We start from the raw sequence: 14,788 nt of genomic DNA, 5'->3' as shown, positions 1-14,788 counted from the left end.
AATTACATTTTAAAATATATTCAAATAGAAAACAGTTATTTTAAGTAGTAACAATATTCCAAAATTTTTGCTGTATTTTTGATCAAATAAATGTTTTTCTGGTATGTGGTGATAACCTGGTATTTCTATCTTGGCACATGCAGTATGACGACCTGAAAGATTTCATGAATGATGCGCTGATGAACAATAAACCACAGTTTGTGCGTCTCTTCATTGACCACGGTCTGAACATTTTGAGCTACCTGACTTACGGCCAACTGGAGGATCTTTACAACTCCATCTCTGACAACTGCCAGGCCGGAAAACTGCTGCAGCAGATCCTGAATGAGCGCAAGGATGAGTCCAGCAATGATAAGAACTGCCGCATTAGCCTTTATGAGGTGAGATCTGGAAATTATCAGACAAATATTTGCAGATTAATATATAGGGCATAACAAGGATTTCCCTTGCAGTTATTCTTACCGGTATTGTACTTTTGTACTAAAACAGCTGTATTAAAAGACCAAATTCAGTATATACTAGGGATGTAACAATACATCCGGAACCGAGTGAACATTGATTGAAACGGGACAATTCAAGTCGGTTGAGATGCTAAATGAATCGTGATACATTTGGGGGCAGGGGTTTATATGAATGTCTAGCTGAGGGGAACTGTGTTCAGAAAAATTTAGATGGTATTTTCTTTTCATTTTAATTCTGTACAATGCGTTTTAAAGTAGTTTTAGCGCACAGTGCTGCTTTGTTTACAGCGGTAACCATGGAAGCGCTTTATTGCCGCTGTTCCATAAGCACCACCCGCTGTCAAGACAGTAAGTAGCTGCGTCACATTTGAAGGTTGTATACTTCATCAAGGGTGTTTTATTTAAGAAAAGTAACCGTTAGATTGCAAAAGTAAGAAAGAAATTACATTGTTTTACACCTCATGAGGAATAACAGTCAATTTTATTATGGTTATTTTTCTTAAATAAGACACCCTTGATGACACATGCAACCTTCAAATGCGACCTCCGGAGGATGCAGCCTCCGAAATGGGACGCAGCAAGTGAATTTGCTTTCTCATGCAGTCTGTCTGCTGTCGTTAAGTTTTATGTAGCATAATTTCACAAACCTAAAGTCTGAACATTCTGTTTTTGCTTCAAATGTTAAAAATTATACAATCTAATTTAAATGAAAAACTGCACATGCTGCATGTATGCAGCTGCATCTCTGTTGGGATGGTGATTAAAATGCAGTGGTTGCCTCTCATTTTAAATGGCTACAGAGAGTTCTGCCTGTAATAGAGCAAATAATCTTGTTCATGTACTCATGAAGAGATTTCTTTTATTTGTATTATTTATTTGATTTTAGGATTTGTTTTAAAATTTCAGTTTAGTTTTGTTATGAAGATATTTCAGTTTCGCAAAGAAATATGCAGCATTTTGTCTGAAAAATACAAAAGACACTTTCTCATTTAAATCTTTTTGTAAAAAAAAAAAAAAAAAAAATTGTTACATTCCTAGCGTATACTATGGAAGTAAGATAATGTCAAATGTTTTTTAAATAAAAAGCTTGTTGAATTGCACTATTTGAAAAAAATATGCATTACATTAGCTGTGCTTGCATTTAGATGCACTGTATTTTTAAGGCTTGCATTTTTATGGGATGAAATTCAACACAATCGTATATTTAAGCTGTGAATATTTCAATTAAAAATATTTCACACACATTTTCATTATTAAAAATTCAGTAATTCATATTCACCTTTCAAATTTCACTTCCAAAATATTCATTCTGTTTAAAAATACAACCTATAAAATTCGACTAGCAATTTTCAGTCCATTTTATTTCGCTTTACAAATTAGCTTCCACAAATTCAGTGGTTCAAATTCGGCAGAAAATTCAACATTTCACATCCGGGAACTGCAGGAAGAGCAGTAGAGTGCCGATGCATCATCTCTATCTGCTGTTAGTCTGCTTCACCAGCAGGTGCCGCTAGCGGCTGTTTAGGAAGACCAAAGCAACGCTAGTAAATCACCATTCATTCATAAAAACGGATTTACAGAATTAGAGCAAGCATAAGTGAATATGTGATGATTATCAGGGCCAGTATAAATGCAGAAACGCTGATAAAGACACAAAAGCTGCATTTATGTTTAATTCAGTGTATTTACGCTTACTTTCCCAGTGTAGCTACAGCTTTCTCTCCAGTGAACAAGATAACGTTATTGCCCGATGCTGGTGTACAGAGCAAACGTTAAATCTGAGGTAGACATATATTTCTCTCTGTTGTTTAGTTCCCTTAACTTTATATCGCGGCGCTGTGTTGTAATACTAGGGCTTCCCTCATCCGTCATATGATTGCCCTGCCATCAGGACAAAAACTCTTAACACAGCTTAATGGACTCGTACAGTGATATAAAAGACCAAACTCGCACCTCATTTGTGATGTAGGTTAGACTATATAGGCTCCAAGAAAGCAGATACTGGCATAAAGTTGATTTGACGCTGAACGTTTGATTATGATACTCGCAAATTTAGGGACCGTCTTTAAAGTTACGACATTCTGTATTCACGTTTCTACCTTCAATTGCATTTAAAGAGAATGACTTAGTCACAAAACCAACTGTAAATTGTTCATCTAGCTGTCAGGTATAATGCAAACCTTTTAGATTTTTGATGTTTATTATAATAAAAGGTAACACTTTATATTAAATAGTTGATATGAATGAACAATGAACTGCACTTCTACAGCACTTACTAATCTTTGTTAATGTTAATTCCAGCATTTAATAATACATTACTAAAATCAAGAGTTGTATTTGTCAACTTTAGTTAATGCACAGTGAAGTAACATGAACAATGAACTGCTGTATTTTTATTAATGTTAACAAAGATTAACAAATACAACAACAAATGTGTTGCTCATGGATAGTTCACATTAGTTAATACATTATGAACCTTACTGTAAAGTGTTTCCAAATAAACTGTCAAGTAATATGTAAAGATTGCTATGTATTTCACTACTGTATTGGATTATACAAAAAAATGCCATAACTTAAAGCTCAATAGCATATGATGAGAATGATTGTCACCAAAACTACCTGTGAAGTGTTCATCTATAGGTGCCAGGTCAAAGAGTGATGCACCCTTCTCTCTCTCTCTCTCTCTCTCTCTCTCTCTCTCTCTCTCTCTCTCTCTCTCTCTCTCTCTCTCTCTCTCTCTCTCTCTCTCTCTCACACACACTCTCACACACACACACACACACACACACACACATATTCAAACACACTCAACTCAAAGTACATGCACATATACTTTTTCTTTTTTTTACACATTCATCGCACAATTTGTTCTACTTAGTTAATTTTATTTCTAAATTTTATTTAAAATTTGTATAAGCAGGATAATCTATGATCAGGTAAAATAAAAAATGAACAAAGTAAAAAAAATAGTGAGATGAACGTGTAAAATAAATAAATAAATAAATAAATAGTATATATATATATATATATGCATGTACTTTGAGTGAGGTGTGTTTGAATATGTATATGTGCATGTGTGTCTACAAGAGTTTGGTAGAAGGTAGAAACGTGAATACCAAATGTCGTAACTTTAGAGACGGTCCCTAAATTTGCGAGTATCATAATCAAACGTTCAGCGTCAAATCAACTTTATGCCAGTATCTGCTTTCTTGGAGCCTATATAGTCTAACCTACATCACAAATGAGGTGCGAGTTTGGTCTTTTATATCACTGTACGAGTCCATTAAGCTGTGTTAAGAGTTTTTGTCCTGATGGCAGGGGAATCCTATGACGGATGAGGGAAGCCCTAGTATTACAACACCGCGCTGCGATATAAAGTTAAGGAAACTAAACAACAGAGAGAAATATATGTTTATCTCAGATTTAACGTTTGATCTGTACACCAGCATCGGGCAATAACGTTATCTTGTTCACTGGAGAGAAAGCTGTAGCTACACTGGGAAAGTAAGCGTAAATACACTGAATTAAACATAAATGCAGCTTTTGTGTCTTTATCAGCGTTTCTGCATTTATACTGGCCCTGATAATCATCACATATTCACTTATGCTTGCTCTAATTCTGTAAATCCGTTTTTATGAATGAATGATGATTTACTAGCGTTGCTTTGGTCTTCCTAAACAGCCGCTAGCGGCACCTGCTGGTGAAGCAGACTAACAGCAGATAGAGATGATGCATCGGCACTCTACTGCTCTTCCTGCAGTTCCCGGATGTGAAATGTTGAATTTTCTGCCGAATTTGAACCACTGAATTTGTGGAAGCGAATTTGTAAAGCGAAATAAAATGGACTGAAAATTGCTAGTTGAATCTTATAGGTTGTATTTTTAAACAGAATAAATATCTTGGAAGTGAAATTTGAAATGTGAATATGAATGATTGAATTTTTAATAATGAAAATGTGTGTGAAATATTTTTAATTGAAATATTCACAGCTTAAATATACGACCATGTTGAATTTCATCCCATAAAAATGCAAGCCTTAAAAATACAGTGCATCTAAATGCAAGTACAGCTAATGTAATGCATATTTTTTTTCATTTAGAGCAATTCAACAAGCTTTTTATTTCAAAAACATTTGGCATTAATTTACTTCCATAGTATACCTCATTGATGAAACGTACTATATAAAGGCAAGCAGATGAGCCCAAAATATGAACGCAACGTGCTAACTAACATGTTAAACATTTTCCCATTGAAAACTATAATGAAAATGTGGCTTTATGCATTAATGGGATATTTCACCCAAAAATGTCTGTCAAAACTGTCATCATTTACCCACCCTCAAGTTGTTCCAAACCTTTACAAGTTTTTCTTCTGCTGAACACATGGGTAACCAAACAGTTAATGGACCCTATTGACTCCCATAGTATGGAAAAAAAATATTATTGAAGTCAATGGGGCCCATCGACTGTTTGGTTGCCGACATTCTTTGAAGTATCTTCTTTTGTGTTCAACAGAAGAAAGAAACTCCTACAGGTTTGGAACAACGAACTATCCTTTTAAGACAATGATACTGGAGGGCCATATTTGGTTTACACCTTATTAATAAAAATATTCTTTACAGGCAAACAGATGCACCCATATTATGAACATGCAAAGTTCCACATTAAGCATTTTCCCATTGAAAACTATTATAAAGAAAGTGCATAACATGAAATGTATTGTTCATATTCTGGGCTTATCTGCTATATAGTGTGCATCATCAATAAGATGAATACTTGTGGATTGAAACAGATGCAAAATCGAGCGGCCTGTGCTGCAGTTCTATAGATGTTTTGCCTGACAATCATGTGACTGAAAACTATAAATATGCACTGTTGTAAATTTCACCGATTTCTCATCCCAAGGTGTCCCAACTGCTGGAGAATCTGTTAGGGGAGGTATGCCAGCCTTTCTACATGTCTAAACTCGATGTGAATACAAATTCAACCAAAAGAAAAGCTTTTAAGGTACCAGACTTAGTAACTAGTAGCTTAGAATTTAATTCTGTCTATTAATTTTTCCCATTCTTCCATGTCTGCTCAGTTCCCAAATATAAAATGTCTTTAAATGCCACCCTACAGAAAGCATGCCAGGTTTTGCAGGGGGAATGTAGCTATCGGAAGTCCTTGTGTGAGCACCCGTGGTTATGTCTCTTCATCTGGGCAGTGCTGCAGAACCACAGTGAGATGGCCATCTTCTGCTGGGAAATGGTAACATGTTTCTGATGAGTTATTGTCATAGTTGTAGGGATACACAATGTATCATTTACGGAACTATTTCAGAGATTTTATGTTTTGCCTTTATTAGTCATATTAGGCATTTAATTGTTCATACTTATAATTTTATTTATATTACATGTGCTCACTTTCAACACTCACTTAAAGTGACAATTAATACATTTGGGTGAATATTAAAAGTAAAATCAAACCTCAAAATATTTATACTTTATACTGTATATAAGCTATATACATTAATATACAATAATATATATACAGTGGTGTGAAAAGGTGCTTTCCCTCTTCCTGATATTATTTTTTTGCATGTTTGTCACACTTTAAAGTTTCAGATCATCAAACAAATTTAAATATGAATCAAAGATAACACAAGTAAACACAATATGCAGTTTTAAATTAAGTTTTTATTATGAAGGGAAAACAATATCCAAACTCACATGGCCCTGTGTGAAAAAACAGCAAATAGCAGATAGCAGTTGTTTGATTGCTGGTATTGTCCCAAAATTTGTATTGCTATATCATTGTTATATTAACTATATTATCACCCAGCTCTAAACTGCTAAATTTGACGATAAGGCATGAAGATGTTAAGATATTACAAACATCAACATCATGATTTTCTGTAATGCTTTGAAATTATGTTTTAAGAAAAGCTCAATACAATTTATTTGTATATTTATAGTGTTGTGAATTCACTTTTAGCATTTAAAAAGACCAATTTAGACTTTTTGCTTATTCATGCAAAATAGTATAGAAGCCTTATTTGTCAGCTATTTATAAAAAGTGAAATGTATAAAAAGAAATGCTGGGCGTAGCATCACTCTCATCTGTACTGCTCTTCTCTCTCAGTGCGGCGAGTCGGTTCTGACAGCTCTGGGAGGATGTAAACTGTTGAGGGAGCTCTCTAAACAGGGGATTGAGTCGGAGGCCAAGATTTCCATGAAGGAGATGGCCATGAAGTTGGAGAATATGGCTCACGGTGTGATGCTTGAAAGTATTTGGTTTTTGGCATCTTATAAACCCAGTGATAAAAGAAGGTTTTAATCCTCCGTTTTCCTCCTCGTATTTTTTTGACAGATGTGTTTAGCATGTGCTACCAAACCAAAGCAAGTGATTCCTATAAGCTACTGATTCGCAAGTCTAATATGTGGGGTGATGCCACCTGTCTGAAGATGGCCATGGCCGCTGACGCCCGTGTTTTCTTCAGCCACGATGGAGTACAGGTCTGTTAACATGCAAACAGCCATTAAAGGTGCTGTAGAACTTCTTTTAAAAAGATGTAATATAAGTCTGTGTATGTAAGGTGTCCCCTGAATGTGTCTGTGAAGTTTCAGCTCAAAATACCGCATAGATTTATTTATTTTTTTTCAGTTTTTTAACTGCCTATTTTGGGGCATCATTAAATATGTGCCGCTTCAGGCTGCGCGGCCCCTTTAAATCTCGTGCTCTTTGCCCACGGAGCTCACGCTTGCCTTAAACAGTGCATAAACAAAGTTCACACAGCTAATATAACCCTCAAAATGGATCTTTACAAAGTGTTCGTCATGCAGCATGTCTAATCGCGTAAGTATGGTATTTATTTGGATGTTTACATTTGATTCTGAATGAGTTTGATAGTGCTCCGTGGCTAACAGCTAATGCTACACTGTTGGAGAGATTTATAAAGAATGAAGTTGTTTATGAATTATACAGACTGCAAGTGTTTAAAAATGAAAATAACGACAGTCTTGTCTCCGTGAATACAGTAATAAACGATGGTAACTTTAACCACATTTAACATTACATTAGCAACATGCTAACGAAACATTTAGAAAGACAATTTACAAATATCACTAAAAATATCATGTTATCATGGATCACGTCAGTTATTATTGCTCCATCTGCCATTTTTCGCTATTGTTCTTGCTTGCTGACCTAGTCTGATGATTCAGCTGTGCACATCCAGACGTTAATACTGCCTGCCCTTGTCTAATGCCTTGAACATGAGCTGGCATATGCAAATATTGCGGGCGTACATATTAATGATCCCGACTGTTGCGTAACAGTCGGTGTTATGTTGAGATTTGTCTGTTCTTCGGAGGTCTTTTAAACAAATGAGATTTATATAAGAAGGAGGAAACAATGCTGTTTGAGACTCACTGTATGTCATTTCCATGTACTGAACTCTTGTTATTTAACTATGCCAAGGTAAATTCAATTTTTAATTCTAGGGCACCTTTAATAGCATAATAAAAATAACAAGGTTATTGTCTCTCTTTTTCAGTCGCTGCTGTCTCAGATCTGGTGGGGTGACATGGAAAGAGGAACTGAGCTCTGGAAACTGGCGCTGACTTTGATCATTCCTCCTCTCTGCTACACCAACCTCATCAAATTCAGGTCAGTACTTCAGCAAATTTCTGGTAATACTTTACACTAAGGTCCCATTAGTGAACATTAGTTAATTCATGAACTAACATTTAACAGTGATCATTACATTTGTAATAGTATTTATTAATCTTTGTTAATGTTACTTAATAAAAAAATAAAACTGTTCATTGTTAGTTCATGTTAAGTCTTTTAAATAATGTTAACAGGCAAAAGTTTTGATTTTAATATATTACAAAATGTTGAAATTAACATTAAAAAAGAGTAATAAATGCTTTGCAGGTATTATAGTTAATACCAATTTTGGTCATTTTATTTGACAGGATGGAGTAAGAGACAAACTAGTAACTAATGCCACAAGTCATCAGAGAATTCAAATCCATTCTGCTAAATATTAGCAGTATCTTCTTTCAAAATCATTGAAAAATTGTAATGTTTCCAAACTTCTGACCGATGCTATACAACACTCCCAAGAAAATGTTTTGTTTGATCCATTTTGACTGGAGAAAAGAGAAAGGAGAAAAAAAATGAAGTAACACCTAAAAAATAAATTAGCAGTGCATCACCCAGTGATGTGAAAATTAGTAAAATGATGTTAAATTATTAACAGTTTCCATTTTTACAAGCTGTGTTTAACATTCCAAATGTACTGCATGGTAGGAATGTCCAAGTTCTTTCTTTCTTGCAGGAACGAGGAAATCACAGAAAGGGAGAAATCACTGATGGCACCTCCACCCTCAGCAACAGACTGCCACTATGGAGAGACTGTCTTCTCCTTCAATGACATCAAACAGCAGTAAATTAGGTTTCATTTAATACTTCATGCATAAATATAAGATATCTGTAGACAAACATGCCTTTATCTGTGATCTTCTTATAACATTCAGCAGTGAAGCCGAGCAAGATGTCTCAAATAATATCAGACGACCAACAAAAGGTTTGACTGTGCATTTGGAAACCCATGGGTTTATGAACAATTTACACAGAAATGTGTTCATTAATTATCTTTTTTGGTCTTTTGATTTGATGAGGTTGACTGAAATTTGTTGCCCTTATTGTCTTTCCCGGTTTCTTTCTTCCTGTAACAGGTACTCCTGCATACGGCAAACCTAAGCAGCCCTTTCTGTTGTCCCGCTGGAGGCAGTTCTGGTACGCTCCTGTCACTACATTTATTGGCAACGTTCTGATGTACTTCCTCTTCCTGATTCTGTATGCCTACGTGCTATTGGTTGACTTCAAACCACCTCCTCCTGATGGCCCTGCCCCTTCTGAGTATGTGCTGTATTTCTGGGTTTTCACTATGATGTGTGAGGAGATTCAAGAGGTGAGTGGCAACACTGGTTCTTTACTTCATGAGCTTAAAAGTGATCAGTGTTGAGGGTAACGCATTATGCTAATGCGAGTTACGTAATCGGATTACTTTTTTAAAGTATCTAGTAAAGTAATGCGTTACTTTTAAATTTACAACATTTTTTTTTTCAAATACTTTTTTCTACATTTATTGACTGACACCTCCCTTGTGTTGTGTGCACTTTGCAAACATGATATTATAGTTCTACAGTTCTGTAGTACATAGTCCTAGACTAAATGTGAGCATGAATTTACTCGTCTCATTTGCACATGCAGTATTCCACAAAACGAATAAAACGCATTGTTGCAGGAAGAATGCATCCACAACAGTAGCTACATTCTGACTACATTACTTAGTTCAAGTTCACCTGTGCATGATTTTGTGCAAATATAAGTTGTAATATTATGTTTATCTTGAATAAATATCTGAATTGTCTTATATAGGATGTGTTCCATTGAGTTAATTAACCAAAGCGCTTTAGTTTACGGGTTCATTCTCTTCGGCTTCAGCATGCACAGCTCAAACAGCAATGATGTTATATAAATGAGACCATATGAGGAGAAAAAAAAAAACAAAAACATCTGTTATTGTGCTACCTTATCACCAAATAACAGATTCAATATTTTTGTCAGCTTGTTTTCTTTCAATTAGGACAGGTTTTGTATTTATTTTTGGAATGGATCAATTGTAGACCTTATTTATCTGAGGCCATGTACATCAGTTTTTGAGTAAAAAAAAATAATTTGTGGATAATTTTGTCAATTTTGCATAAAATATGAAAAAAAAACTAGTGTGCTTTAATGTTTAAACAGAGATTTGTTTTGAAATGCTTTTATTTTGTTTTTATTTATTACAAAATGGCACAATCTTGTCTTTTTGTTTTCTTTAAATCTTGATTTATCGTAGGCCTCGTTGATCTGAGCTTATATTGATCAAAAATGACCGCCCATTGAAAATGAATGGGAGAGTCTAAAATCAGAGAAACAATTAGTGTTTTGGAGTGTTCATGTTGATGTATAGTTAAATAATTAGAGTTCTGTACATGGAAATGACATACAGTGAGTCTCAATCACCATTGTTTCCTCCTTCTTATATAAATTTGATTTGTGTAAAAGACCTCTGAAGAACAGGCGAATCCCAACATAACACCGACTGTGATGCAACAGTCAGGATCATTAATATGTACGCCCCCAATATTTGCATATGCCAGCCCATGTTTAAGGCATTAGACCAGGGCAGCCAGTTTTAACGTCTGGAGCTGCACAGCCAAATCATCAGACTTTATGCAGGTAAGCAAGCAAATACAATAGCGAAAAATGGCAGATGGAGTGATTAAAAACTGACATGATCCATGATAACATGATATTTTTAGTGATATTTGTAAATTGTCTTTCTAAATGTTTCGTTAGCATGTTGCTAATGTACTGTTAAATGTGGTTAAAGTTACCATTGTTTATTACTGTATTCACGGAGACGAGAGCCGTCGTTATTTTCATTATTAAACACTTGCAGTCTGTATAATTCATAAACACAACTTTCAAAGTGTACCCATCGTTGTATTTCAAGTTACATGTATGTATCTCTAGTGTATAAGCTTAGCTATGACTGTAGTTGTGTTAGTTTCATTCTAAATGATAAAATTTGAGTATAAACTCTATCTCCCCTTTTATGATTTTTGCCACCTGACAAGTTTGATTTCTTCGCAAAGCTCTTTATGCCTTATTTGACGATGTATGTCATATTACTGTAAAATGCATTGTTCTATTTTAAATGTTACTTCGAAGAAACATGAACTCTGATCTAACACTTCATAAATTATGCAAATCGAGCCAAAGACAAGACAAAGAAAATGTTTGCCCGCCAAAATTGCACACTTACCGTTGGCTGTTTCACCCAAGGAGGCGTGTTGGCTTGTTTATCCATAAAAGACAAGCATAAGCGTTTTTCCTTTGTCTCTCGATTGTCTCTCAATTGTCCTTAGCCCTCTCGTACACGTCTGAAGCTGAAACGTCTTGAGCTGAAACTTCAGACACATTCAGGGGACACCTTAGATTATATTACATCTTGTGACAAAGGGTTCTAGGGCACCTTTAAATAGCCTCCAAAGCATTTCATCTTTTAAAGGGTCATGAAACCCCCCTGTTTGAGCCTGGTCGTTCATACCTCTGAGCTGTAAAAACTTTGTAAAAATGGGCGTGTAATGCTCTGGAAAAGTGGGAGTGTAGATGGGAGAGAACAACCAGTGAAGCACAGACCTACAACACACTCATTATACAGAATGATGAATATTAATATATGAGCATGGAGAAAATGACAAACTCCCAAGCACAAGGGAGAAATGCGAAAGAACTAATGATACTTTCATTACATTTACGAGCAGTCTCATGATAAATGACATTTAGTTTAAAAGAAAGAATAAGTACATAGTTTAATTTTTGTCCATTCTCTTAAGTCTTTTGTTCTTCAGAATAATCTTGTCATCGCGTTCAGATACACCACTGTATCAGTGTCCAGTTTGCACATATAATTCATTTGAAGAAGACTTGATGAAATATGTGTGCATACACTGTGCTGGTTAATGTTTGGTGCAGGAGAATGTGTGATATATGTCTATAAAAACTTTAAACACGGATACTTTATTCTGTATGAGCTATGAGCCACGTGACTGGTGTTATTAAACACAAACGGTGCTTCGTGCTGAAACCGGTCATATGCGCACTCCACATGCATATCATAACAATCGTATTTTTCATGTGTTCGTATTTTTCATGTGTTCGTATTCAAACTCCATTTCAGATTGCATCGCGGACAAAATGCAAACAACACTTATGTGCTTGGGGAAACATACGCGTGTCCGAACGCAGAGGTGAATGAGCCGCACTTTTGTGATATTTGAATTCTCTGCTGTAATGCGATCTCATGCGAACATGTTTCCCATTTGTGCTGGTAGATTACAGCAAAGCAATACACATGCACCCAAACTTCTGCTCTAGTCACAAGAAAATGCATGTTTGGGTTGTAGCACTAGGAAACGATCACCGACCAGAGGCGAGAGAAGTGATACTTCCTCATGCATAATGTCGCAATTATAATCTTATGCATACTGCAGCGCAGTGATTGGATTGAATGAGCTTTAAGTCATGAATAAATGTAGAAACTGTTGACGTCAGCATGTTCGACCAGCCCATACTTGGAGCCAGTCAGCACTCCGCATCTTGCCGATAGTACACGATGATGTCACATTTTGTGATGTTGCTCCGACTGTGCTTTTCAAACTGGAAGACAGAAATCTCTCTGAAAAATGCAAAAATAACTAATTTAAAATTATAAATAAAATTGATTACCTTTAGTGTTTTCAATTATGTGCAGCCTATACATATCTTTTCAAAGCTCAAAAAATGTGTTCTGTGGTTTCATGACCCTTTAACATGAGATTTTGACCAAATGTATTGTCTTAATTTTGGTAAAATGTTGCAACAATGTCTTTTTTTTTCCATGAAAAATTACAGTTTTGGACCTATAAGGTAATAAAAAATTAACTAAAAAATCTTCAAATGAGCATGCAAAGCAAATATCTTTTAAAAAAATCTATGCGGAGCATGCCCCCACCCCATGCAATGTTCTCACCTTGTTTGCATCCCTGTTTATGCCTTTTGTAATAAATAAAACCAAAATAAATACATTTCCAAACACATTTCCTGTTTAAACATTAAAGCACACTAGTGTGATGATACAATGCATTTTTTTTTTTTTTTTTTTTTTTAAATTGGTCACACTTTATATTAAGTGGCCTTAACTACTATGTACTTGCATCAAAAAATAAGTACAATGTACTTATTGGGTTCATATTGAATTGAAAAACACGTTTGCTGCTATTGAGGTGGGATAAGGGTAAGGTTAGGGAAAGCTTGGGTGGTATGGGTAGGTTTAAGGGTAAGGTGTAAGGGATGGGTCAACAGTGTAATTATAAATGTAATTGTAATTAATTACAGATGTAATTACATGCAGGTGTTTTAAGTACAATGTAAAAACATGCATGTACACAATAAGTGCATTGTATCAAATGATTCATTTAAATGTTAGTACCTAGTAGTTAAGGCCACTTAATATAAAGTGAGACCGTAAAACTGACAATTATCTACATAAAACACAATGTGTTTTTTACTCAAAAACTAAGGTACATGAGTTCAGATAAATAAGGCCTGCGATCAATTAATTCCAAAGATAAATATAAAACCTGTCCCAATTGAAGGAAAACAAGTTAACAAAAAGATTGAATCCAATATTTAGTTATAATGTAGCATAATGTGAGATTTATAACCAATTTTTTGTAGGCTGGTCATTTTTGACCGGGAACACTATAAGTATTACAATGAGGGGAAACGAAACTCAAAAAATTACAAAAATTAACAGAAAATTTCGAGGAAGTTGTTAGACTCTGGGTGAGTAAAGTCAGTAAATTTTAGCTCACATTTGCACAAAATCACGCACGGATAAACTTGAATTAAGTTACGTAGTCAGAATGTATGACAAAAAGAGAACTAAGTTATGTGCTTGTCAGAATGTTTAACTTCTGTAGACCACAACAACGCACTGAAACAACAACTAAACGTATTGAATTCACAACGTTTTATTACAATAGTGTTCTCATTATAATGTTATGTAAAGGACAGTTCCAGTAGTTATTAATGTTGTGCATTGCTGTTTGGCTGCCAGTGGTCCCTTAGTTGAAGCCAACCATTTATTTTGCCGATCTAACTCCTTTGGAATTGAATAAAATTGTAGTTCAGGGTTTCTCTGACAATGTTATTACAGCTAACAGCACAACATATCCCAGGTATATTGTAAACTTTGAACCTTCTGGGAGTGTTTCGTTGATCTTCCTCTGGTAGTTGTAGCTGCTGTGACCATAGACTGAAACAGATTGACCAGCTGTGACCAGGCACAAAAATGGCAGAGATAAAGCAAAGTGACGTCACATGGTCCTATGAATTCTCACCCGTAATTTTAAACCGCTGTTTTTCATGTTTGTTGACTTTCTGCGGTTTTTGCTCTTGCTGCTCCACATTGCGCCACAGCCCCTTCAGGGGCTTGACCCTGTATCGCTTCTTGCAGCTATATTTCATTTTATTACTGGTGTGAAAGGGCATTTGTATTTGCCAAAATTAAAAAACAATCAAGCGAGCCCAGCCCAGGTGAGAAAATGTAATGCAAAACGTATTACTTTACTTTCCATAAAAAGTAACTAAATCAATTAGTTAATTTTAAAGGAGTAACACAATATTGTAATGCATTACTTTTAAAAGTAGCTTTCCCCAACACTGCAAGTGATACAGAG

At 35.2% G+C, this 14,788-nt stretch overlaps 1 protein-coding gene across 1 annotated transcript in view; it reads left to right on the top strand.

Annotated features, from left to right (window-relative positions):
* LOC137007508 (transient receptor potential cation channel subfamily M member 4-like) overlaps positions 1-14,788 on the top strand; it is a 34,664-nt gene that overhangs the window by 16,046 nt on the left and 3,830 nt on the right. The window contains exons 11-17 of the mRNA XM_067369042.1: positions 144-380; positions 5,367-5,468; positions 5,583-5,711; positions 6,585-6,714; positions 6,813-6,958; positions 7,999-8,112; positions 9,205-9,423. Coding sequence (XP_067225143.1) covers positions 144-380; positions 5,367-5,468; positions 5,583-5,711; positions 6,585-6,714; positions 6,813-6,958; positions 7,999-8,112; positions 9,205-9,423 — 1,077 coding nt within the window. The remainder of the gene's footprint in view (positions 1-143; positions 381-5,366; positions 5,469-5,582; positions 5,712-6,584; positions 6,715-6,812; positions 6,959-7,998; positions 8,113-9,204; positions 9,424-14,788) is intronic.

The sequence above is a fragment of the Chanodichthys erythropterus genome, chromosome 19, assembly GCF_024489055.1.
Source record: "Chanodichthys erythropterus isolate Z2021 chromosome 19, ASM2448905v1, whole genome shotgun sequence".
In the NCBI taxonomy this organism is placed as follows: domain Eukaryota; kingdom Metazoa; phylum Chordata; class Actinopteri; order Cypriniformes; family Xenocyprididae; genus Chanodichthys; species Chanodichthys erythropterus.
This window is presented reverse-complemented; position numbering and strand designations above follow the sequence as displayed.